At 45.6% G+C, this 27,391-nt stretch overlaps 1 protein-coding gene, 1 long non-coding RNA gene and 1 pseudogene across 2 annotated transcripts in view; 1 reads left to right on the top strand and 2 right to left on the bottom strand.

The window, feature by feature from the left end:
* Window positions 1-10,509, bottom strand: part of TECTA (tectorin alpha) — a 67,736-nt gene extending 57,227 nt beyond the window's left edge. The window contains exons 1-4 of the mRNA XM_058687078.1: window positions 10,347-10,509; window positions 7,097-7,384; window positions 3,244-3,381; window positions 2,734-2,899 (exon numbers count right to left, since the gene is read on the bottom strand). Coding sequence (XP_058543061.1) covers window positions 2,734-2,899; window positions 3,244-3,381; window positions 7,097-7,384; window positions 10,347-10,463 — 709 coding nt within the window. The 5' untranslated portion in view covers window positions 10,464-10,509. The remainder of the gene's footprint in view (window positions 1-2,733; window positions 2,900-3,243; window positions 3,382-7,096; window positions 7,385-10,346) is intronic.
* The window catches only part of LOC131486949 (TAR DNA-binding protein 43-like), a 172,203-nt pseudogene that overhangs the window by 53,335 nt on the left and 91,477 nt on the right, over window positions 1-27,391 (bottom strand).
* The window catches only part of LOC131486952 (uncharacterized), a 34,185-nt gene that overhangs the window by 5,049 nt on the left and 1,745 nt on the right, over window positions 1-27,391 (top strand). The window contains exon 2 of the long non-coding RNA XR_009249534.1: window positions 16,607-16,689. This is a non-coding gene — a long non-coding RNA (uncharacterized LOC131486952). The remainder of the gene's footprint in view (window positions 1-16,606; window positions 16,690-27,391) is intronic.

Here is a 27,391-nt window from a genome sequence, read left to right as displayed (position 1 = left end):
TCGGCTGGGTCAGAGCCAAGAGACCGAGAAAATGGTCACAAACCCCGCAGCCAACTTCCAAGACCACTGGCTTACTTCTATCTGCCTCAGTGTTCTAACCTGTAAAGGGCGGGGGGCAGTGCTATTTTCTCATCCCTGTCCCATGGGGGACAGCGATGCGACAACAAGTCCACATACACAAGTTGATAGAGGTGGAAGCATTTGTAAATTGAAACATGTCTGAAAAGGAAAGCATCAGAGACACAACATGAAGAAATGTAAATGATGTCCTACATCAGGAGTTGACTGTTTGAAACTGTAGTTTGGAAAGATTGGTCAGGTTCGTCTCTAGAACTGAGTACTCAGTGAACAGCATAGGCTGCAAGACGACCCCAAGCAGAGAGCATGGGCGCATCCGGAACAGTCTTTTCTGTATCCGTGCAGCAGGAACGACGATGTCTCCACAGGCAATTATGTTTCATACCTGCTGAGCATAGAGCCCAAATGTGGGATAATAGATTTATTCACATTCCCAGCAGGTCATATGCACCAGCCCCGAAGACAGGCCCCGAACCTCAATGCTCTTTGGCACCGGTCCAGGCTGCATATATTTTAACAGCCTCTGCTAAGTATGATTTCCAGTCTCTGCTTTCAAGCTTCCAATAAATGAGAGGAAAATGCCTTTGAATAGAGGAGGATTGGACCAAAAGGTAGACTCTCTGAGATAATTCTGTTTGCAAAGCGATGATATAATAAACCAGCTCTATGCAAATCTCCCCCTGCTATCACCCAGGCCAAACCCGATTCTCATTAGATTGATATATGTCTAGTGGCACATAAAAATGCACAGCAGTCTGTATAAGGATATTGAATTTGCCCTGTATGTGAAACCCAAACCCATAACTCAGGAGGAAAAGAATGAAGTCAAAGTGGAGACTTTGTACACGGCTGGCATCCGACCAACTCCACAGCTCTGCAAGCCAATGTTTTCCATTATCACGGCATTTCATTCCCAGGGCTCAGGCGAGAGGCTGTCACTGGGCACTCAGGTTGCACGCCACAGCCAGTCGGCTCTGTGATGCTTGGACACAGGGGCAGAGGCACTGGGTGCATCTAGTCCGGGCCGTCAAGGGGAGATAGAGAACATGGCATTGGTCTTGTATCTCTCACAAGACCTTAAGTGGAGCTGTATTTACACTCTGTATGGGAGCAGGGCACGATCTCTGCAAGACTGGTGAGCTCAAGAGCTAGATTCTTTCCCAGCCGGTTTCATACCGGCTTAGCTCCAAATCATTTATTTGCTAATTTTGGAATGTGGAGGACTTCATAGAGTCTACAGAGACAAGGATGCCCAGGCATGTAAATGCCCATCTTTACAAATGACCTTTCGTTAGAGCCGAGTCAGGAGGTTTGATAAGCCTGGCCGCAGTGCAGGGAATGGGGAAGGAGGCGTGGGCATCTCAGGCCAGGTGGATATGGTTTTTCTGTCTATCACACAAATGGAAGCTGAGTCAAGAGAGAACTCGGAGGCCTCCCAGGGCTGCTGAGACATGTAGGTCCCCAGACCATGCTTCCTATCGGAGGAGGACAAGAGACCTCCTGAAACCTTATCCCAAGCCAAAACTTTCTTAAACATCTGCGTTTCCCCCCAGGGTCTTCCTCGGTGCTTCCACAGCCCCCCTACCCTCTCGTCCATTACAATGTGGCCTAGACTGTGTCATCACTGTCCCCCTGGTTGTCTCCTCTATCACAGCAGTGTCATGAAAGCCAGAGTTCCTTCATGCCCAGCACCTGACGGAGTGGAGCCCCCCTGTTGGGGCTTTCTAATGTTCTTTGGAAAGAAGCAATGAACGGCTGGCTGGCTGGCTGGCTAAACGGATAGATGGGTAGATGGTTGGGTGGACGGACAGATAGACAGGTGGATGATGTCCTGATCCTAGTTGCAGGAGTCTCCACTCCAGAAGCAGAAATACGAACAGAAATACGGCTTTCTGAATACTTTCACACACATAAGAAGCAGGAATCTATAAGCCAGGATGTTCTTGTGAGAGTCCTGGGCTGTTGTGCACATCCAAAGAGGTTGTGGATAGTTTAGAAAAGGCCCCAAACTTTGGATGCCACCGTAAAGGAAGAGAGGCTCAGCTACAGCTTGTTCAACACAGACCTAAAGCCAGCTTTGATTCTCCCCAAACTCCTGTATGTTTTGCCGCTGCAGACACGAGTTTACGAGACGCTACCCTGAAGACGATGACACTTCCCCCCCTTTCTTTCTAATCACACTAGGGAGTGCTGATTTACTCCCGTGGAGACGTGGCAACGCTCTGATCTCTCCCACTCCTGCAGATCTACAGGGTACAGATGGCAAAGCAGGAGTGAAGAGGAGAAGAAAAATGGAAAGGGGGGGATGGCAGCAACAACAACAAGAATAATGTTAAGCAGGAGGGCTCCCTTCTGTCCCTCTGGCTGAGCAATCGCTCAAGAGCCACGTCCACTTCTGCGGAGTTATTTCGAAGGGGAAGCTGTGTTCACACCCCAGGCAAGGACTTCGAAAACCGCTGCGGAGCAAATGCAGGGTTTCAGCTCCCGGTGTGATGAATGTGCATGCTAAAATTACCTTGATCTCCATTACCCAGCTGAGGGATGTCAAGAGTAAGGCATCGGGAACGAGCCCGCCCCCGTGGCTTAAAAGCCTGCCTGTCAATCCACACCAAGCAAACCCTGCTTTGCCATATGGAGAAGAGGAAAAGCCTTTACCTCTGGAGGTGCAGCCATTGGCTGGGTCAATTTCCTTCCCGTCAACTTTGAATGCCCAGCGGCCTGGAACATTGACGTTCGTGGTCTCTTGGATATTCACAATATCAGGGGTTCTTGACCCCGGGAGGCTGAAGAAATTGGTGAGGTTTCCACCATTAAATCCTGCCTAGAGCACAAAAGGAAGGCGAGACTTGAACACAAACACCACCCTTGTGGGTTAACTGGCCCTCGTACCTTATCTTCAGATTCCAGCACATCGAAATCAGGAGACCCCTTTTCCTGGAGTCCCCGGGGCCACCACTGCAGGTGAGAAAGGCCTGCCTAGTTCATGCCACACCCACATCAAGGTACCACAGATGGGCAAGATTAGCCTCTCGGTCCACCTGCAAAACCAGACACGCTTCTCTAGCTCAAAACGGTTGGCAGGGTTCCCTCCAGCATGCTGAGCAGCCTAAGCAAGGAGAAGAGTACTTCGGAAACAGGGTGGACATGAAGTGGAGAGCCACATACCTGTGCCATCACTCCCCCAAGGCCGGTCAGGGGGTCACCGCCGCTCGCTGTCCCAGTGGTCCAATTGATTTCATAATAATTGAAGAGCGTGAATGTATAGGATCCATCAGACACCAGGACAGCCTGGAAGGTGTTCACCTACAGGATGGCAGTGGGTGGTCTCATGACTTCCCTTCCCAGAAGCTCCTCTCCCCAGCCCCCTCTACCCTGCACCTTCCCTGCCCCCCAGCAGCTCAGAGCTGCTCCAATGCCAGCCCTCACACTCTGCCTCCTCTCTGACTTTGTTCTCGCCCCCAGTCGGGAAAGCAAGACATGTGGGAGCATGCACCTGAAAAGAGAAATTGCCTGAGGAGAACCTAGGGGCTGACTCAGCACCCCCTTTTACAGCTCTGATTCAAACCAGAGAAGTCAGAGGCCCCGCTCGGCTTGTGATAATGCGTGAGCACCTATAGATGGCAGCATGAGAATAAACTATAGGAAGTGGTCCAGGCAGCGGAAGGGCCACAAGCACCTGTTCCCTGAGCAGGTTGGATGGGGCGTCGGCAGGCGGGGAGGAGGGCCATCAAATGCCCGTCAGTGTTGACTAAGGGCCAACGTCTGTGCTGTGCTCTCTTGCGTCCTGGAAAACACCCGCTAATCTTGGTGAGCTGTCACCCCTCTTTAAAATGGAAGTGGGAATGTGGTTTTTAAAAAGCACTTTCTGGGGAGAAATTGCTCTTCTAATTGAGCATGCATGTATCACTTTATATCTGCAGAAATCTCAACACCCGCCTGTACCTCAGACCAATGCTAAGGGGGGCAATTTTTTGGCCCTTTCTCATCTGAGAGCTTAAAAACCGAGGGCTAAGGGAGATGAATTGCTGGACATTTTGCAAGGATCTAGCGACAGAAGATGGGATTCAAGCCGGAGCCCCCAGTCTCTCTCTCAGTGCACTGTCATTACACGCGGTCTTCATTTTCACCTTTTTAGGATAGAGATGTTATATAAATTCAAACAAGCCTCGCGAACAGTTTCCAGAAACAAGCCGTAGCCAACTCTGTCCTTTACTGTTTCCCTTGGTTAATCCCTACCCCTCGACACGGGTTTTCAGGAAATGCAAATAAAAGGAGGGCTAAAAGAGAGGAGGCTGACCTTTTCCATTCAAGCCTCACACTTTCCCCAGCTGCCTGATACCATCCCGGCTAACGTTCCATCAGACACAGAGGAAGACCCAAATTCTTATCCTGTGTAATCAGACTGGGGTGGAGGATCTTGGAAGCCCCAAATCTCCCATCCTAGACAGTCTTGGGGAGGGAGACAAGGTGCAAGTAAAGAAAAGCCCTTTTTGTAAATGCGAATTCTCTCCTCCAGCTCTGTGCCTGCCATAGCCGATGGTGTTCATGATAGGGTCGGGCAGGTATATGCCTCTACTCTTTGGCCCCGCTCAACAAAAGAGGTAAGTGGGGCACCGAGATGCCTGAGGAGTCAGCTCGAGATTTTGCTCTAAGATCACTGCAGGGTCAGGTTCTGGAGACAGGCATCAAGTCAAGGTCACAGGAGGTCTGAAGAGCAACCCTCCTCCAGACTGGGATTCTCCTTCAAGGAGGGTATCCCTTCTCCTGAAATAAAGTTGGAAATATCTCTGGTGCAAGCAGGTCTTGAGAACAACCCAGAAGTCACCCCAAAGCCAACCAAGCACCCTAACCACCCCACAAGGGCTGGCTCACCCTCGCACACGTTCTGCCTCGCTCTCACACAACCTACGCGTACGTATCTCCTCAACATTTGCTCTTAGGCTCCTCCTGATCTGTTTTTGGTGGAACCGTGTTTTTTTCCATTCTTGAAAAGCCCTTTTATTTTGCAGAGGACTTTCAGTGATGCCTGGAGGAGGAGGCAGCTGGAGGGGACAGTCCAGGAATTGGAGTGAGGGCATGTTAACTTGAACCTTGCTTGGCCTCCCGTGAGGTTCAAATCTCCTCGCTTGTCACTAGGGCAGCTCACTTAACTTCTTGGGCCTATGGCCCCACCTTTCAGGTGGAATGAGTTTTGCTTACTACACAACATCCCTGTGGGGGCTAAATGAAATGCACAACTAGCCTATCACAGCACTGGGCTCACAGTAAGCTCTTAATAACCATTAGTTTTCCCTCCTGAAAGTAGAGATGTCCTCTTCTCTCTTCCTTGCTATCAGGCTTCCAATGAATGGCAACTTCCACCTCTAAGAGACTTCTCACGCCATTTGCTTATTTGGCCCAGTGATGTGTGTTCCTACAGAGGAGGGGAAACCTGGGGTGACGACAGATGGAAGAGGAGTCAATTTAAAAGATAGAGATGGATGGACACATCAGCAGCTTGGAAGGCTTGTACCATCTTTTCTCCAAGGAGCCCAAAGCACTTAGCTGTTGCCTCATTCATCCTCATTGAAAGAGTTCTTACCTAGCCCCCAAATTTCCTCCAAAGTACGAACCAGAAAGTATCTAAATTATCTTGCCATTTTTATGGCCAATGGAAGTTTTTTTTGGAAAAAATGGTGGTCAGCATTTGATGGGCATTTCTTCTCTTTTTTCCCCCCCACTGATGCTAAAATTTATCGATCACTAGCATCCTGCATTTTAACGTTGTAAGGTATGAGGCTTGAAGGACATAAAACATCACTCCAGGAGTTGTTAGCAATCCATAACATGACAGAGGGAAATGTATGCTGCTTGAGAGGTTATTTCTAGCCAACGCATCCACTGTTTAAACTTGCGTCTTTCTGTTCTCCAGAACCTCTTAGCAGTAAAGTGCATTCTCATGCTCTGGGGTCAGAAGGTTCTAAAACACAATGTGCTCAATGCAGGCAGCCGTGAATGGCTGGCCCAGCACTTTTCCACCTCTGCCTCTAACTCAGTAGTTTCTATTCCATCCCTAAACAACTGACTCATTGCCAAGGAAATTGGAAAACAGATGGAATTGGAAATAATGCTAAGAAAGCAGAGGGCAGAGTTTTGAATGTCTTTGCTTACTGGAAATTATACAGTTGGAGATACGTCTGCTACTTCAAAAATCTCCACTGCCAAAGTCACCCAAATGAGCTGCAGACTTTTGTGAAAACTGTGTTCTGTCCCTTTATATAGAAAGTTGATTATCTCTACGATAATTCCAGTGATAATCTTCCTTATTTGACTTTTATTTGACTGCTCATTTGGGATTTCAGAGCAGATGTTGAAACTTTATTCATGAAACGCTTTAACTGCCCACTTCAATTAGCATCAAATATGAATAATTCCAGACCTGGTCACAATAAAAAAAAAAAAGGTCATAACATAATAAAATGAACCAGGTAGGTCATTTGTACCCAAATCCAGCCCCCTATTTTCCACTTCCTACCAGGCTTTGTAAAATAAAAAAAAAAAAAAAAAAAAAAAAAAAGGCAATAAATAAATAAATAAATAAATTAAATAAAATAAAAAAGGAGGGGGAAGGAAATCAGCTGATAGAGAGAGGCATTTGTGCCCCTGGCAAGAAAAAAAGACCTTTGGGTTCCTGACGGGCCCCTAAGCATGTGGCCTGGATAGGGTCACAGGACCTCAATCACTCTCCTGCAAAATAGGAATGCTACCTTCTGCCAGAAAATTATGGAGAGGCTCTTTTTAGATATTCGTAATGATAAGTGATGGAGATGACACATGCGAGATATCATTACAGCTGACTGGACTGCTCAGGTATGATATCTCCCTCTGTTTCCTGGAAAGTGGGTGGCAAGACTCATTAGTTTAACTCAGGAAACTGACACTCCTCAGCTCTAACAATTAGACTCCGTCATAGCGGTGAAGACGGACAAGAATTAGATGTCAGGATAGGAAGTGGAAAACAGAAAATTTGAATTATTACAGGTGTGGTACTGCTCCCTCCATAAAACGTGACTTCCTCCCATGTCACAATGAAAACCCAAGTGGCAGAGAAGGTTGCCATGTCTTTGAAGTACTTCCTGATGTCCTTGGTGGCTCTTTTCAAGATGACAGGGTCCATGGTCTCTCTGTAATAGATCTCGCCCCGGATTCCATTGTGCACATCTGCCCAAAAGGGAGCAATGAAGGCCCTCCCATCCGTCAGGGGAAAGGATTCTGGCGTGAACTGGCTCACTAGCACATTGAAGGAAACTACTCCGTTGTTATTGACCTGAAAAAATAAGACAGGTTGGCCAGAATGGATCTGCAAATGTGACGTCAGAGTCACAAACCAGTAGAGACATTGGCCTAATCATATGAATGAAAACAACTTTTAAACCACTGAGTTGGAACCCCCAAACACCAGCTTTCAGCACTCAACGAGGAGGTTCATTTACTCCCAGACAAACTCATTGGTTTTCTTTCACTTCCAATTTGTGGTCAGCTTCATTTCTTATTAATAATCAGTCTTGTTTTCATGTTTTTTATCCTATCTCTGTTTACACTTATAAAATGCTACCGGTGTGTGTGTGTGTGCGCGCGCGCGCGTGCATTGGGCCAGGCAAGAGGTAATGTGGACCATAAAGAAGATCCAGCATGACAGATGCAAAATAGTTAGAAAAACAACAACAACAACAACAACAAAACCATGGAAGCAACAAGTTAAATTAAAAAATTGTTGAGCTGTATATTATACCTTGATTCCTAGTAGAAGAGAGCCAGTAAAAGCTAAATCAAATACTCCATTATTGAACTCAGATCTCAGGATCAACCATACCCTGTTCTGAATGAGGCATTTAAAGGACTGCTATTGATTCAATTGACTTCACAACCACTCTGTACCCACATCAAGGACGAGGTTACAGCCTACAGATGCCCAATTCCATGATAGCTCTTGCAGTCTGATGGCGTCTTTGTATAATCGCTGCATAAAAATGGAGATGTGAAATCTATACGTTGTATATGTAAATGACTATCTTATGGTGATTTCTTCATGACTTGCAAAAGGCTTAGTAAGCTTATTAAATTACTGAGCCTACTGCAAATCAGAGCCAATATGCACACTCCATTGATGCAGGACCTGTACACAATTCAGCCTCTGCCTGTGCCTGCAGCTCCGTGAGGTTGATTTAACCCGTGGCTTGTACAACGGCTTCGACAGCAGAAATGTCTGGGATGGGAACACTTGCAACACCTCCAGAAAACCTGGAGATCACTTGCCTATACATTTAATTGTTGGTTGCATCCTCTTAATCAGTAATATTATGGACATTAACAGTGACCCAGATCCCAGCGGTAAGTTATCAGTGCCTGGGCCAAGGGTGCATCAGTCTGTTTGGGGAGCCACAGTGTATGGTTTGGAAGGGAAGCGGAGATCCAGCTACAAGGATGTTAAGAGCCTCTTGGGTGCGCGAGAGAGCCAACAACCCAGAGGAGAAGCTCGAAAAAGATTGCACGACTCAAAGTACTGGAAACCCAGGGAACATTTTGCCCCCAAATAAGTCTACCCCAAATTAAGGACCCTCCTTTTGCAAGGGCAAGAATTGTTCAGATTCCATGATACAATAGAGGAGAAAGAGGAGCTCGATGAAACCCATGTTTTCTAGAGGTCTGGGAGACTAAGGCTTCCAGAATGGAAGTCCTGTACACGCCTCTCATCTCCAAAACCAGCTCAACACATTCTGAAATTTACAATCAGCTGTTACAGACTAAGGAGGCGCTGCTGTAAGTGGACCCCAAAAGGCATCTCAGGATGCCAGAGCAAGGTATTGGCTAGGAAATAACAGCTGTCATTAAGACTCACAGACTAGCGGAGGGAGGTGGTATTGACTCACATGTGTTTTGCTTATACTCTGTAGTGAAGATCAGAGGTTCTCAGACTTTTGTGGGCCTCAGAATCACCTGGAGGGCTCATTAAAACTCACATTACCAGGCTCCCTTCCCAGCTTCTGATTCAGCAGTTTGTGGCGGGGGGGGGGGGGGGGGGGGGGTGCCCTGAGATGTGGCATTTCTTAATTTTTTTTTTCAACGTTTTTTATTTATTTTTGGGACAGAGAGAGACAGAGCATGAACGGGGGAGGGGCAGAGAGAGAGAGGGAGACACAGAATCAGAAACAGGCTCCAGGCTCCGAGCCATCAGCCCAGAGCCTGACGCGGGGCTCAAACTCACGGACCGCGAGATCGTGACCTGGCTGAAGTCGGACGCTTAACCGACTGCGCCATCCAGGCGCCCCAGATGTGGCATTTCTAACAAGCGCCAAAGTGATGTGGATGCTGCAGGTTCAAGGACCACTGGTTCGACAGTGGAGGAGGGAGCCACTTTCTGATAGGTGTCAGTCCTTAGAGATACATCAAAGTGTGGGCAATACAGAGGTCCCAGGTGCAGAGATGGCCAGAGACAGAGGCATTGGAGTTTCAGTTCTTCCTTCAGGGCAAGACACAGAATAGAATAGAATAGAATAGAATAGAATAGAATAGAATAGAATAGAATAGAATGTGATAGAATCTACATACACCTCACCCCACGCTTTAAGGCCAAAGATAGAGACAGGTTCAGTTTCTCTGAACCTTCTCAGTGTGCCACCATTCACTAGCAAGAAACTCAAAGACCTAAAAAAAAAAATAATAACCTGAGAACACAGGTGCCCAGGAGAACTCTGACACAAACGGTACCATTTCTTCATGCAGGTTTGAAAATGGGACCCCATGGCATATCTCAGACCCAACAAAGACGGCCGGTTCTGCAAACAACTTACATATAATAGTTGATTATCCCTCTACGATGCTCTGGCTCTGTTCCAAATTGGTAGGAAGCTAAAGAACAGCAGATGCCTAAACTTTTCACACCCCCAGAAGGGAAAGAAAAATGATATTGCTCCTATTGTGCTTCATTGTATCTTTTTATCTTGTCGCGTAGCAGAAATAATGTTCATGGCATCGGGGCCTCTGCTTCACTTCTGTGTTTAATCACCCACAAAAGCAATTTATTGCCCTGTATACTCCTCTACTATGAACATTAGCCATTAAATATACCTTTGACTTTCTTAATCATAAAACCTATCAGCTCATGAAATCTCAGAACTTGTCGTTCCAGCTGGCAATAAATCTTCCATTCCTGGAACCCTGGACGAAGGTGTTTAAAATGTTTTCCTTAATGATAAACAAAGAGCAGAGCCCGGCTCTCCTCCACTTACATAGACGGTGCGGTAAGGAACGCCAAAGAAGAAAACGGGGATGGCCAGCTTAATCTCGGATGAGCTTCCGTCGTCTACTTTCGGGGTTTTTGTGTCATTCTGCCAGAATGGATACATGAGCTCCCTGGGCTGAGCTGTCGAGAGAGACGGTGGTAAGCTAGATGGCAGGGCCCTCTTCGCTTGGCAAGCTGCTTCCCTCCCACCCACTAAAGCCAGCTTCTTTCAGTGAGCCTTACAAACTAAATGCAAGTCAGACTGCCTTTTCGTTTATCCTGAACCTAAGCTGTACACAATGCATTATCTTCTGCCTCTGGAAAGGAAAGTATGGGAGCAATGCCATTTCTCCTTAGGAGAAATCACTTCATGCTTTGTTTCTGTGCTTCCATACGTTCTGGAGAGAGCAACGGTTAAAACTGTCTGGAGGGCTGTGAAATCACCCCTGCCTGGAGCTCTCAGAGCGCCGAGACGGGGTTTCTCCATCTGGCAGGGCGTAGGATAGCTTCATCCTTGATTGGAAGGCAAGCGGAGAGACGGTGGCCTGTGGCTATGAACCTCCCTCCTGGCTTAAGAATTCCACTATCATGTCTTTTCCTGAAAGGAGTCCCCTCCTCCTCCTGCACAGTAGAAGATCCCAGAAGGAAATAAGCAACAGTTGGAGCCAGGACAAAAGTGGGAGGAGAAGGTTTGTAGTAACTGGCCCGCAAATGAACTCCATTGAGCCCAGGCCCTGCGAGAGGGCTCTCTGCCCAGTTCCTATTGACGAAAGACAGACATGGGAGCCTCTGGGACGAGGGAGGCTGGGCCCCGAGAACTCTTTGGAGAGGAGGCACAGGGCTCTTACTCATCAGCCCCGTCAAAGGTGAGGGTCATCGCACGAACACACACAGCTCGCCTCTGGTAAACCACATCACCACCCATCCTGGCAACCTGGCTTGTGTCTCAGAAGTGTCTCTTCCAAACTCTTGCAAAGGTGGCCTGGTTCAGCATGAGAAATTAGACCATTTCCCCAAGGTCTGTGTTACCGATGATCAGGTCCAATGGCATCTATGAAATAATCTACGTTTGGGGGTGTATCTTTTCTCTGCCTCCGTCCTTTCTTGTCTTGAATGAAAATAGAACCATAGAGTATCACCTTTTCTTCCTTTTTTTAATTGTTAATTTTCACGGCCAGTGGCAAATCCATTTGGGGCTTCTGGCCATGGATCTTGAGCTACCTGCTTGCAACACCCCAATCTCAGGTGAGGTCCTCTCCTTGAGAAAGTCCCTGCTCTGTGCTGATGGTGCTGATAGGCTGGCGAGCAGCTGGCCAAGGACCGTCCTGCTCCTTCGGGAGCTTTTTAGTGAGGATACGACAGCTCATGTAAGGGAGAATGCACAGTGACCAGAAAGGACTACAGCAGGGCCTGGCCAAGTGCCAGCTTCTCTCTTCCTGGAGCAGGGAATGAGAGATCTGTCTGGTCAGGGAGCTGATCTGTTTCCAATGGCTAACATCAGAGGAGAACAGGGAAACTAGCCCAGTCATTAGTGCACGAGCATTGTTCCCCGAGCCCCGGAAGTCTCCAGGAAGCCAACCAAATCGGACCGTTAAGGAGGGCTGTAGCTGGTGTAATCAGGAGCACAGCCGACGTTCTTTATTTAGTGCCACAGTCAGCAGGCAAACAAGGGCTCTTTAAAATTCGTCTTCACACACACCTAACAAATTCCAAATTCCTAGAAGGTAAGGCCTTTTTTTAAAAAAAGTCTCTTTAGGGGCGCCTGGGTGGCGCAGTCGGTTAAGCGTCCGACTTCAGCCAGGTCACGATCTCACGGTCCGTGAGTTCGAGCCCCGCGTCAGGCTCTGGGCTGATGGCTCGGAGCCTGGAGCCTGTTTCTGATTCTGTGTCTCCCTCTCTCTCTGCCCCTCCCCCGTTCATGCTCTGTCTCTCTCTGTCCCAAAAATAAAAAAAATAAAAAAATAAAAAAGTCTCTTTATAATCCCTATCATAGCGTTATACATAGACACTTATTAAATTTGAAGGGTGATGCACTTTCTTAAATTAATAATAACAAATCAAACCATGTCATGGATTTATCTTGCATAGGGAACATTTTAGGAGTCGTGCCCGAGTATGAGTAAGGGCTGAAATTCATGCTGAATTGTAATCATTTTAATGAAAGGATTAATTCAGATTCTGGGAAGCCTTGGCCAGTCTGTCTAGGAAAAGGAAAGTCCATACCTCTCAGGGAGGACACAGGAAAGTGTGGTCATGGAAGCTATCTCTAACTTCTTTCCTTGCTCTAAAGGTGAGGCAAATTTGCAAGATTCTTCTCTTCATGAGTGAACCTAACCAGTTCAAGATTTTAAACAGGAGAGAATGAATCATTCAAATTTTTCCATTTTAAGAATACAAATAAGGGGCGCCCGGGTGGCTCAGTCGGTTAAGCGTCCGACTTTAGCTCAGGTCACGATCTTGCGGTCCGTGAGTTTGAGCCCCGCGTCAGGCTCTGGGCTGATGGCTCGGAGCCTGGAGCCTGCTTCCGATTCTGTGTCTCCCTCTCTCTCTCTGCCCCTCCCCCACTCATGCTCTGTCTATCTCTGTCTCAAAAATAAATAAAAACATTTTTAAAAATTAAGAAAAAAAAAGAATACAAATAATAAAGATACCAAATATTGTCAGTACTTGATAAATACTTGTTGAATGAGAAAGGTGCTTAATAAAGGGAAGTAGGTTGAAACTATAGTAGTTTCCACCTTCCAAGCCATCACTATTCTAAAAAAATACAACTTGTGAACAGCATGGCCTATCATTAACAACAGAATTAACAAAAGAAAAGATGCCTACCCATGCCGGCTTTAGGCTGAGAATTTCACAAGAAATATATAACTATGCTCCCAGAACTTTTTTTTTTTTTCTCACCAGATAAAACACAACTTTCTTAGAGCAGGTGTAGGAGGCTAGGGTCCATAGGACTCTCATTACTGTGCGGTTTCACACTATAGTTTGCATATTATCACTGTTGAAAGTTACCCAACCGTAGCAAAAAAATGTTAGGGTTATACACACAGTATAGATCTGTTCACTCAGACTTGTAAGCATGTGTCAGCTGAACCCAACAAACAAAACCAAGAAAGATGCTTTAGAATTTAAGTCATAAAAGTTTCAAATCTGTATAGATTTCCCCATCTTTCTTCTCTAAAATACAAAAACAGTAGAAAGAAATGTATGTAGCCTCTCACCTACCCAGGGCGATGCTACCCAGGGAAGATGAAATTACTGAGGAGAATAATTTTCACATTTCACTGCAAGTTTTAGGTTTTCTTGCCATTGTACAAGGCCACGAATATACAAGTCAAAGACATAAATGCCATTGGGAATTCCTGATTTGGGCTAAAACAAGTATTTTTTTTTTCAACTTTTTTTTTTAATTTATTTTTTTATTTTTGGGACAGAGAGAGACAGAGCATGAACGGGGGAGGGGCAGAGAGAGACAGAGCATGAACGGGGGAGGGGCAGAGAGAGAGGGAGACACAGCATCGGAAACAGGCTCCAGGCTCCGAGCTGTCAGCACAGAGCCCGACGCGGGGCTCGAACTCACGGACCGCGAGATCGTGACCTGGCTGAAGTCGGACGCATAACCGACTGCGCCACCCAGGCGCCCCTGCTTTTTGTTTTTAATTTTTTTTTAACGTTTTTATTTATTTTTGAGACAGAGAGAGACAGAGCATGAACGGGGGAGGGTCAGAGAGAGAGGGAGACACAGAATCGGAAACAGGCTCCAGGCTCCGAGCCATCAGCCCAGAGCCTGACGCGGGGCTCGAACTCACAGACCGCGAGATCGTGACCTGGCTGAAGTCGGACGCTCAACCGACTGCGCCACCCAGGCGCCCCACAAGTATATTTTTAAAATACCCTTTAAAACCTGAGCCACTGGTTAGATGCCCTCATTGGAATCAATCATCAGGCATGGGGTGCACATGAACTTATACCATATACTTTTAATGAAAATTATTTGCCTTATTTTAAAGATCGACTCCATTAACATGGGGCAACCTGGCATATATAAATTGTGTTTGAAGTTAAATAGGAAAAAGTACGAATCGAAGTGAACATCATTCAAAGTTAATGAAGTTTGCCCTTGACCACGGAGTGGGACTTACATTTTTCTTGCTGTATCTGTAGACACATGTACACCTGCCCGGACGATTACAGTTGCAACAAAAGTATCTCTTTATAAATTCAAGAGCATGCTAATCAAGAGCTTTATGGAATTCTGGAGTACTCACCTTGCTGCTGTACAAGTGGGAAGATGAAAGAGACCCAAATTCTAAGTAATGGTGAATAATTCATCCTGGAATTTTAAAAAGAAAAAGAAAAAAAAAATCCCCAGCTTGCCAGAGTAAATAGAACACCAGGTGTGTTTGGTAGCAAATCCCAAGCCACATGACAACCGTCATAGAACAAATTCACATAACGACATCAACAGTTCTGCATCAGGTTGAAATTCCCTGAATGCTGGCAGGTCCTCCCAAGTTCAATGCTTCACGAACAAATTAGACTCCCCCATGAGATGCCAGTTTGTAAGTACAATAAGATCATTCAAATTGCAGGAAATTCTATGGAATCAATGAAGGTGGCAACAAGTAAAGGAAAGGCGTCTATGCGGTAGCTACCAAGGACGAGAAATAGGACCAGGCTCTAAAGAGGCAGGTCCTGCGTTGTGTCTCTAGAACAAGCATTCGTCCTCTGTGAGACCTGGCTCTCCTCATTTTTAAAATAGCTTTTGATCAGGAGCAAATAAAAAGTTGATTAAAGCACAATGTATTTCTGCAGGTAGGAGAGGAGGATTTAGAGTTTTGCCATCGCCTTCCCTCTAGGACAGAGCCAATCCATCATTTTGAAGTACGGACCAGATTCACAGGCAATAGAAGACTCTGTCTACTGACTTTCCTTAGTGAAAGGAACGATAGACACGTTGGTAATAGAGAGGAACCACGCCAGGATTGCTCCTTGGCATCACAATAAAAATAGAATCCAGTACGTAGCAAGCAAGTCATTAGTTCCAGCAAATTAATTAAAGCAGGAACATCACAAAAGTGAACTTGTTTGCATCTTAGTTACAATCATTGAACTGGCGGCTTTGTCCTCCGTGAGGAACTGGTGGATGGTCTGTGCCGCTCCACAAAGCTGAGATGCGCACACATAACGCAAAGATCCAAGTTACGCATATACCTGCTTGAGAACCAAGTACACAGGTAGACCCTGCAGTCTGCTCCGATAGAATTCTCAAAAACTGAAAAAAACCCTCCTCTTATTATTGGAAACTACTGCAATTTTTCAGCCACATTTTCATGGAAAATCAGTGGATTTACCCTAGGAGAGTTTTATTGTAAATCTTCAATGTCAGGTATATACATTGAAGTCTCAAGCACACAATAAATATTAGTCCGTTTGCTGAAAATGGTAGTAAGACTAACAGAGATCACATGAGGCTTTAGCAGAGGGAGCTGCCATGCGAGTTTAAGACTTGAGCCTTTAGGGAAACAGTTCAGAGAGCAGTAAGGAGGATTCATTTTTAAGTATTTGTATTTATGAAAAATGTCACTAACCTGTTCTGTAGAGACTGGAGGAACTGTCAGAAATATTAAGCCAAATCTTGGGAAACCAGGCAAAAATTAGGTAAGACAGGAATTCATGTCAGTTCTCCCCTACTTGCTGCCGATTATTTCTGATTCCTGAAATGATGTCTGAATCCCCTCCTCGTAAAACCAAAAATTCAGTTAGTCCTGTGTTAGAGTCAGATAAGTGTTGAGTTGCAATCAAGGTTTTTTCTATTGATTAAGGAAAAGCAAATCTAAAGATCAGTTTCAGGATTGCGCAGAGAGGTTCTTTTCCTGAAAAACTAGACCTTTCTTTCCCCCTCTTAAAAAAAAAAAAAAAAGTAGATTCAGATGGAAATGTCAGGTAGGAGCTGAAACCTTGGTCCTTTCTGATCAGAATCACTTTGCACTGAAAAACACAAAAGAAAACCCCCCTTCCACCTTTGTACCCAAAAAAAAAGGCAACTGTATAATGTTACAGAATTAGCATCCACCAGCATGGGATTAAAACTCCAAACAAAGCTGCTGCCTCTAACGTTTAAATGAAGTTCGTTTTCTACTAAAGTCTTCCCCCCACCCCAGTTGCCACAGATAGGCTCTACTCTGTTTTTCTACCCCTCTCCCCCCCACTCCCCGCAGGTATGCATGAAGTATTTAAAGGAACTTTCTCAAACTTTTCTAGGTTTTTATTCCTTCCCTTTTCTCCCTGATATGCCGCTGCACAGCTTGATGGGCCAGGGCGCTTTCCTCACAAAACCAAAGGAGGTAAGCAGTGCAAACCATCCCTTTTCACCAGGGCAAAACCACGCCAAGTCCTGAAAACCTCCCCTGAAGCCTGCTGAGGGTCCTCGGAGGAAGAGAGGGGAGGGACCGATCCCTCCTGACAAAAATGTGCAGTAAAGCAAATAATTTAAAAGGCATTGTGAGCAAAGTAAAAACACACTACATTTGATGCAGAATAGGAAAAGTTGCCTGAGGCATAAAGTCGGTCAAAATATTTCAAAATTCCTCCCAATTTCTCTCTGACCAGACATTTAAATGCCCCACTGTACAGAAAAACATAATTCCAGTCGAGCAAGTTGTCCTAAAATGAATGGGAGCCCTTGGGGAATGTTTTAGTCTACTTTATTCAGTATTTTCCCCGAAAGCTGGGACATAATTTAGTACATTTTGCACATTAAACCAACTCTCTCACCACTATTATGAGTCTTCCACATCGATTTACTTACAGGTGTCAAAGGATTGTTTGCGTCTGAGAGGCACACGTCTATATAACAGAAAATCTAACTCTTGGGGGGTGTCGATTTAAAATAAGATTAAACACAAATCTAAGACCTCCTAGAAAAGCTTTCTCCTTGCCCAGTCTTTATTAAGTCTTTACTCCTATGCTCAACCTAAACGTCTTAAAGCAAAATGGTTGGCTCTATTTGAAAAACTGCCAGCGGCATCATAATTGCTTTGGTTTTCTTTCTTCACGCACTCAAGGATATTTATATCTCAGCCCTTTTGACCCCTATTAAATGCATCCTTCTTGAGGCAGGACCAGGGCAATGTGCCGTCTGGGCATAACCGGATATACAAGACGGTGGCGTAAATGAGTCGGGATGACTTTGGGAATCTGGGTGCCAGCTAGTGCCATTGCTCGAGGAGAGGCTGGCCCTGGCTTATCACCGGTTGGGCCGGGAAGCCGGTCCACGTGTGTGCGCGTACTCTGGGCGTCCGCTCCGTGGTCACAGATGGGGCAAGGACAAAAAATCCCTTTTTATGCCGTGTCGGCAGGAGGGCTTATTTTGTTGAAGGCGTGAAGTGAGCAAAGATTTTTGACAAGATTTAGACCAAAGGTGGCGTGGGGGCGGCTTGGAGCTAGTAACTCCAGACGCGTGTGCTTTGTGAAGGTGCTGCGCTTCAGGCAGGAGGCGAGACGCCCCCAACACACCCAGAAAATGCAATTCCCTGAAAACAAGCGGAAGGGGCTTTACGTGCTGTTTTTGGTCCGCTTGCTTGTCTCAGGTTGCCTGGACCGTTTCTGTGACAGAGATGGTCAGATTGGAACCAGGGGGGTTGGATGCGGTGAGAAGTGTGCTTGGCCATCAACCTCCAGCTGGTACCTCCTGCAGGCTCAGGCTCAGCATAGGAGCCAAGGGCAGGCTCTTCCTGGGGCGGCCCCCAGCCAGCGACTGGGCAGGTGGTGGGACAAGAGTCCAGCACTTTCCACCGAAAGCAAGCCTTCTAGAATGGGCAGTTTTGCTCTGGAGAGCCTAGTTGAGCTGACAAAGACTATGTCACGTGCTCAGCCGACAGCTCTATTATGCCAAAATCAGGGCCTAATTGGAAAAAGCTTGTATGTATATTTAACGTCATATATACATACATACACAGACACATCTATATCCATACATACGGATAGGTACATACATATATACGTGTGTGTGTGTATGCATGTGTGATGGCATTATCTGGTAGAAACCCCCAAAGATTTTGACTCTCCGGATTTCTCAAAGTTTTTGAGCCCTCAGACACATCCCACTCCACCTCATTAAGAGCTAACATTTCTCCCAGCACAGGAAGACAATAGAGAGGATTCCTTCCCCTTCAGAAGCTGTTCCCATCTCCTGACTGCTAGGCCTATAATCAAGGTCAAGTGGCAGCTCACCGGGCCTCATGAAGGAGGAAAGGGACCACCCCCAAAGGAGCTGCAGGGCATCCTGGCGTATCCTGGCATGGGACTGGATTGCGAGAGCGCTCAGTCAAGGAGACTGGGCCATGACACGGAATAAGAGAAGGTTCATGCACTTGGGGGCACTCTCTAAGGATACAGGCCTTAACATGCAAGGACCCCAAGGAGTGGTGCAAACTCACTGCTAGGGCAGCTCCCGGAAGCTTGGAAAAGAGTGACTGAGAGCCCACACTGAGTGATGCTGAAATGCCTGAATTACTGTGGCAGATGGTAGAAGGGATTAAAGGCTCAGGGAAGCGAACGTGCGGGATCAGATATATTACGAGAGTCTGGAAGACCCACTAAATGGCCATGTTCCATGGGAAGGCCCAGAGGACAGACACATCCTCCGCCAAAGCCAGCAGGAGTCTGCTGGTGAGGAAAGCACCAGCGTCACTAAGAGACTCGGTCGGTGGTGGTTTCCCTCTGCAGGCCAGAGAGCAGGAGAGGGGGTCATAGAACTTGGTTACCTGATACCAGTGGAGAAGATGGGCCCCTGAAACGATAGAGACCGGGTAGCAGCACTCCGCTGCCTGAAGCCGAGGGAGCCACAATCTTCATAATGACCAAACAGATCAGAGTGGCAGCCAAGGGGGCCTGATCCATAGAGAATTAAGGAGGTGATTAACAGAGCACGGCATTACAGGGCAAAGTAGATGAGCAGCTGACAAGGGGCACTGCTTACTATACATAATTTTATAAGGGCAAAATTGGTGGATCAAGAGGCTGAAGGCAGTTGCCCCCCCCCCCCCCCCCCCGCCAAATCCTTGATCACTTGCTCAGTTTGTGGCTTGGAGTCAGTTTTCAAATTTGGATCCTGTAGACTAAAAAAAGTAACCAGGTCCCCAAAGAGAAGGACGCTGCAACACCATGACATGGTAATGATTCTCCCACTCATTCTCCCAAAGACCTACTTCATTACTTCGATAACATCAAACTGACTGGGCATGACGAGCAAGAGGTGACTAGAAGCCTCCAGGCCTTAGGAAGACACATGTGCTCCAAAAGATGGGAGATAAATCCTTCAAAGATTCACGGCTAACACCTCAGTAAAATTTTTAGAAATCCAGTAGTCAGGGGCATGCCGGGACCTCCCCTCCAAAAGAAAAGACAAATTCTGCATTTCGCGACGTCTCTACAAGGAAATTCTTCCTTTTTTGTTGTTTTCTTTCGGTTCTGGAGGCCACACATTCCATACCTAGGAAAACAGCTCCCCTATTCCAAGTGATATGGAATTCAACCATCTTTGACTTGGGCAAAAGAACAAAGAGCAAAAGAACTTTGTAACAGCTCTAGGCTGAAATGCTAGGAACCTTGACACTTGGGTCATATACTCAGTAGACCCTTTGTTGGAGGTGTCAGTGGTGGAAAAAAGAGAAAATGTGGAGTTTGTTGCAAACCCTAGTGGGAGAATCACAACACAGGTCCCTGGAGTTTTAGAGCAAGGTCATACCACCTGCAGTAGAGAATAACCACACCTCCTGAAAACCAGCTCCTGGCATGTTACTGGGCCCTGTGATGGCACATTTGACCAAGATCCAAGTGACCATGTGTCCAGAACTCCCATCATGACCTGGGAGTCAGAAAGTCAGGTGGACCCAGTAACAATGTATCATAAGTTGGAAACAGTGTATCTAAGACTGGCAATGGCAAGCTGCCTGGCCAGGTAGCTCAGACTCTGTGTCACATGCTATGGTTGCACCAGCACCCCCTTAACCCAAATTACACATATGGCTACATGTGGGGTGGGGGTGCCTACAATAAGCTGAAAGAAGACAAAAAAGCCTGAGCTTGAGGTGTGGATGATTCAGCTTGGTGTGTGTATGCAAGCCTAAAGCAGATAGTAGCTATTATTGCCTCACTCAGGGGTAGATTTGGAAATACAATCATAAAGGGACATCTTTCCAACATGCGGAACTTTAGGCAATATATTTTGTCATGTACCTTGTGTCAAAGGAAAAGTGTTCTGAAGTTAGAACATGTACAAACTTGTAGGCAGTAGTGAATCACATAGCCAGCTAGACAACGACCTGGAAGCAAAAAAGCTTGGAAAATCAGCACCAAGGAGGCCTGGAGTAGAGACATGTGGATAGACAGATGGGAATGTACACGAAGTATGAAGATCTTCGTATCATATGTTAACATCCACAAAAAAAGCATCCACTACAGAAGAGGGACTAAACAACCAAGTAGACAAAAAGACTTTGCCAATTGACGTGAGAGAGATTTTGTCAGTGTCGGGACAATGCGTACATGTATGAAGTGGCCACAACAGCAGGGATGAAAGTAATGAATAGACCCAGTAGCATGAACTCCCCTTTAGCAAGGCTGACCGGGCTTCCATTGCCTGTGAACATTCAATCTGCTACTAACAGAGACTAAAGCTAAGCCCCCAGTGTGTCCCTGCTCCTTGGAGAGACCAACTGGCCACTTGGAGTCAAGATGACTCTGTTGGAGGGGCCAGTGGTTCCTTCTCACAGGAGTAGACCTCTACTGGGGGTACTCAGTCAGTACCGTTAATGACAGGCTTACAGAATGCCTGAGCCAGAGGCCTAGAATTGCATGCAAAATAACATGTGACTAGGGAAGCCACTTCATAAAAAGGAGATGTGGGAGTGGGCCATGACTATAGGATCTACTGGCTGGAGCACAAATGCCATGACACAAAAGATGCCAGCCTGATCAAGCACCGAATGAATTGCTGAAAGAGCAGGGTAAGCACCACCTTGGAGATAATACCGAGAGGAAGGGGTATGGGTGCTACCCTCAAGGATACTGCACAGGCATTGGGTCAGAGACCTGTGTATGAGCCAGTAGGAAGTAGTCCCCAGTAGGGGACGGTATGAGGCAGTCCCTAGTAGGAAGAATACATGGATCCAGGAACCAACGTGTGGAAGCAGAGGTGGCCCCACATGCCATCATTCCCAATGATTACTGAGAGATTTTGGGCTTCCCAGCCTCTCTCATCTCTGGGTCGTGCAGTTTGACATCCTGGTCCCCAAGAGGGTACACTCTCACCAGGGGGAACACAGCGAGAGTCCCACTGAACCATAAACTATGGCTGTGGCGTTGCCTGGGCACTCGGGCTCTGTGTTCAGAAAGCAGAAGGAAAAGAAGATGAGGTACCATCCTGTTAGGAGTCATTGACCCTGATGAGCGGGACAAGGTGGGGCTGCTGTTACATGATGGATTCAAGGGATAATGTGCGTGGAACTCAGGTGACCCATTTTGGTGGTTCTTGGTGCTCCCTTGCCCAACTGTGACTGCGACGGGCAAGTGTAGCAACCCAGGTCTGAGCAACATATGGTTACGAGGGTCTCAGACTGGGAATCAGGGCTTGGGAGAAACCAGTAGATAAACGCTGAGACCACCAGACGTGATAGCTAAGGTGATAAGATGGACAGTGGAAGAGGGAGACAGTGTCTACAAGTTGTGACCCTGAAATCAACTGCCATGACAGGGGCTACAGTTCATTCCCTAACCTCCCTATTCTCAGCTTCCCCCCCAGGAAGAGGGGGCCACTGGAGCCTGAGAGGAGCTGGCCCTCATTATAGAAAACTGGATCTACAAATCGCACGGGATGCTCCGTGGTAGACACGAAGGTGCCCCGCTCGGATCCACCTTCACGCAAGGAATACTTTCCCGCTACAAGGAGTGTGGTTAGCTGACATCTTCCAGTTGTTGGCTCCTTCAGTGTTCACATCAGGGTTCAAGCTGAGGTTATGTCCTTATTGTGTTCCTCGCTCGTTGGCCGAGAAAAGCATCGGTCAAAGGGCCCCGGGCGGGACTCCTCTTGGCTCCAGGGCATCTTACTGGGCTGGCAGACTGTTAGCTCTACAGCCTGGTCTGTGGCCCCTCCTGTCCAATCCTCCTTCTCCCCCTTTGCTTTCACAGGGGTTATTCCCCAGTAAGCCTTTTGAACTTCTATGAGTGTCTGCTTCCCAGATAACTGAATCTGGGACACTGAGGTCTTGAATACCTTTACCAGCCCTTTACAACTGAATGTTCTGCCTTGTTGGATAATCTGCCATGGAGGTTCCGGATGTATCTGTAGTGCACTTGTTTCTACCACTTAGCCACGGATTTAGTGATGTTCGACCTCCTAGATCCAGTTCGATGAGGTGATTGCATCTAAGGCCATACTTACGGTCTCCCTGAAAAATGGCGGTTATCCAGAGCAGAATCCTTGAAATGGATGATGTAGAAGAAGCAGTTATGCTCCTGAAGACTTCTCCTAAACAGTAAAGACATTCAGAATGAAGTGATTCTGAAGAGCATTACATCTGGATGTTTCCTTCTCTCACTGCCTCACGATCCTCATTCTTGGACGTCTAGATTAACTTTTATAAGATGGGATACTCATGTGGTCTGTTGGTTTTCATTCATTTATTTATTTATTTATTTTTAACGTTTATTTATTTTTGAGACAGAGAGAGACAGAGCATGAACGGGGGAGGGGCAGAGAGAGGGAGACACAGAATCCGAAACAGGCTCCAGGCTCTGAGCTGTCAGCACAGGGGCCCGACGCGGGGCTCAAACTCACGGACCGCGAGATCACGACCTGAGCCGAAGTCGGCCGCCCAACCGACTGAGCCACCCAGGCGCCCCTCATTTTTTTTTAATTAAAAAATTTTTAACTTAATTGAAGTATAGTTAACATACAATAATATTAAATTAGTTTCAGGTGCACAGCACTGTGATTCAACTCATATACATTACAAAATGCTCACCATAAGTGCATTACAATATTCTTGATTATATTCCCTAGGCTGTACTTTTAATCTCTGTGACTTATTTATTTTATAACTGAAAGTGGGGGGAGGGGCGCCTGGGTGGCTCAGTTGGTTGTCTCTTGATCTCGGCTCAGGTCATGAGCTCACAGCTTGTGAGATCAAGCCCCACATCAGGCTCTGTGCGGTCAGCATGTAAGTCTGCTTGGGATTCTCTCTCCCTCTCTCCTCTCTCTCTGCTCCTCCCCCTGCTCATGCATACTCTCTCTCTCTCTCTCTCTCTCTCTCTCTCTCTCTCAAAATCAATAAACATTTAAAAAAATAATTGAAAGTATGTACCTCTTAGTCACTTTCACCCATTTCGCCCACCCCCCTCCCCTTTGGCAACCAACCACCAGTTTGTTCTCTGTGTTTATGAGTCTCTCTGTTGTTGCTTGTTTGTTTAGATTCCATTTAATATAAGGGAAATCCTATCATATTTGTCTCTTCCCTGCCTTATTTCACTTAGCATAACACCCTCTAAGTCAGGCCATGTTGTCACCAATGGCAAGTGTCCCCTTTTTGGGGTTCAGTAATATTCCACTGTGTACACATACCACATGTTCTTTATTCATTCATCTATCAGTGGGCATTTAGGTTGCTGCCATATCTTGGCTATTGTAAATTACGCTTCAATAAACATAGGGGTACATATATCTTTTCGAATTAGTGTTTTGGTTTTCTTTGGGTAAATAGCCAGAAGTGGAATGACTGGACCCTATGGTACTTTTATATTTAGTTTTCTGAGGAACTTCCATAATATTTTCCACAGTAGCTGCATCAAGTTACATTCCCACCAACAGTGCACAGGAGGGTTCCCTTTTCTCCACATCCTCATCATTACTTGTTATTTCTTGTCTTTTTGATACAAGCTTTCCGGTAGTTTTATTTCTTAAATGCAAAATTTTTAAAAACCTGATATAAAACTTACTTCTAAATTTGTTCATATGTATTAGTATCATGGCAAACTGAAACCATCAGTTCAAATTGTAGCACAAATGATCTGGAACCTGTTTTTTTAAAGAATTAATATTAGTTGCCTTTAAGTTACATTTCTTTTTTATGCAGGCCTTACTCACTCTAGACACTGAGCTTGAACTAAGCTAATAAATATGGCTTAATTACGAGACAAATGGCATTGGCTCTTCGAAAACCACATTGAATGACACTTATTAATGTTTGTTAACCAATCAGGAAGACTTTCTAGACCTAAGATCTAAAAAGATGTTCATCTCTGAAATTTAAATAAGGACTCAAAGATATTTTCTGAAAGCCACTTTAGCATCTGTATCTAGCCAAGGAGTTTGGAACAGCTAATTCTAAGGAGACCAATAGAACCCAAAAAAAAGCTCACAACTGGCCTTATTCTAACATCCTTGCCAGCACCTTAGCATAAAGCTGGAAAAAGGGTAGGGGGCGGACACACTATATTCCCTATTCGCCACATAGTACCAAGTAGTTCCTCTAGAAGAATTTCTCAGGTAAGAAGCAGTTCCAATCAAAGCTTCCTGTAGACAATAAGCAAAGGGTTTTAGGGCTATTAATCCATCACTTTTCAAGAGCACTCAGATGAAACAAATACTCATACGTTGTTAAGGATAAATAATACATATACCTTCTCCTGCAGAGGTGAAATCTCACCAAAGATTAAACATTAGATTCCAGAGGAAAGATAGCTCAGAAAATAGGCGAGGTGCATGGCAAATTGAAGTCTGTAATGTGTTGAATTCAAGTGCCTAGCTTTGCACACCTAATTGGGAAGAACCCTATCTTAGTTGCACAAACCAGTAATCATATATCAAGAACAAGATCAGTAAAGTCTTTGACTTTGCAGGGCTGGGACACACAATAAAACCGGTGGGGGGTGGGGGGGGAGTTATTTTTATGTATCTCTAATGCAGAACAATTTGGCAGTATCTACCAAAAGTACAAACACTTTGACCTTTTGATCCAGCAATCCCTCTTCTAAAAATGTATTCTATGGATTTATTTCAAATATGTGAAAGAACATATGCTGTTTACTGCAGCAAATTGAAAATAGTAAATAAAAGAGAGATTGGGATGGAGAGAAAGAGAGAGAGAGAGAGAGAGAGAGAGAGAGAAATGTCTATCAATAAGGTATGAGTCAAACAAGGATAAAGTGTGTCCATATAAATATTATTAAACTGAAAACAAAGGACAAGGTGATTCCCTATGCACTGCTATAGAGATCCGAGATCTCCAAGATACATTTTAAGTGAAAAAAAGCAAGGTGCATGATAGTGTGTAATATGCTAACTTGCTGTATAAGAGGGGAACAAAAAGCATCTTCTTTTTGGCTATTATCTATGTAAACTCTGGAAAGATGCATAAGAAACTGATAAATGATGACATACAGGGGGTTATAGAGTGGGGTTTTTCCAATGTATACCATCTACATTGCTTGATTTTTAAACCATGTGAATGTTTTCTATTTAGAAAATAAATCTAAATGGTTTTTGAAAAGACTTTTTTTGTAAACAAATTGAAATTTGAACCAAACAAAAGTTGAACACAACCAAAGCAATTCGTAATGTCCTATTTATATTCTTGAATAGTGGAGTAAGGCTTACATGTACCTTCAAATATATCAGGTATCTCGGAAAACATTTTTTTTTCTCTTTAATATGTATTTTTTTAAATGTCTGCCTCATTATATTCTCACTTAACACCTTAACTGTATTACTTACAGTGACTAAGAACCATTCAAGGATGGAGAGTCTGTGTAAGAAAGACTTGACGAACTGAAATTGCAGTTTGTAACTTTTTGGTACATCTAGATCTTGCAGACCGTAAGAGATGAACTTTCTCTTCTATTTTGCCAGCAACATTTATATTCTTCACAAGGCTCTCACTTAAATTTTAAATTTTTTTTTCAACGTTTTTTATTTATTTTTGGGACAGAGAGAGACAGAGCATGAACGGGGGAGGGGCAGAGAGAGAGGGAGACGCAGAATCGGAAGCAGGCTCCCGGCTCCGAGCCATCGGCCCAGAGCCTGACGCGGGGCTCGAACTCACGGACCGCGAGATCGTGACCTGGCTGAAGTCGGCCGCTTAACCGGCGGCGCCACCCAGGCGCCCCGGATATAAATTTTAAAGAGGAACAACAGCCGTGACAGCCTCATCCTTTCCTGCAACGAAACCTTTGAAACAGGCTGCATTCAATTATAAAACTTTTTTTCCTCTATAAATATCCATTTTAAGTTCACTTCAACACTGGTGACTCTGAAAAAAGTCTGGAATTGAACGGAGTGACCTCTCTCACCGTTGACTGTTTACAGAATAAAAGTTCTGAGGCTCTAGAATGTTCTCAGGTTAAAAGCCAGAATATCTGTTTTCTTGCATCATATTATTTGGTTCATTTGGTCTTGTCAACGGCACCCATCACAAGCGTCCAAGTGGCATTTCAGAGGAGCGGGGAGGACAATAGATACACATCAACTGCAGTCTCATGATTCTGGAAATGGCATGAGGACAAATACCAATTTGGATTTAGAGCCATCGGCCACATCAGTGATTTTGTTATAGAGCAAATCAATTTAGAAAATGGATGTTGAGGAACATAACGTTTTAATGACACATAAAGAACAACAGTGAAGAGGTGTGTGTGTGTGTGTGTGTGTGTGTGTGTGTGTGTGTGTGTCATGGTGGGGAGTGGGGGGAGGGTTATGGAGAACTTTAACGGCAAGTACTACGTAACAGCTGTCAAATGCCTGGATTCCACAGCCAAATTCCCCGGGTTTGCATCCTGGCTTTGCTGCCATTAGCCAACGGCGTGACCTTTGGCAAGTTACTCAACCTATCTGTGCCTCCACCTCTTCACTAGTAAGAGAAGATAGAGACAGCAACAGGGCTAACCTCACAGGGATGCCATGAAGACCAAATGGGCTTGATACGGTAGTGCATCTAGAATGGGTTCTGGTTGATAATCATGGCTCATTTATAGCGTTTAGAAGAAACGTGA

Source organism: Neofelis nebulosa, chromosome 10, assembly GCF_028018385.1.
Source record: "Neofelis nebulosa isolate mNeoNeb1 chromosome 10, mNeoNeb1.pri, whole genome shotgun sequence".
NCBI classification, from domain to species: Eukaryota; Metazoa; Chordata; class Mammalia; order Carnivora; family Felidae; genus Neofelis; species Neofelis nebulosa.
Note: the sequence above shows the minus strand (reverse complement) of the source record. Positions and strands in the feature narration are given on the sequence as shown.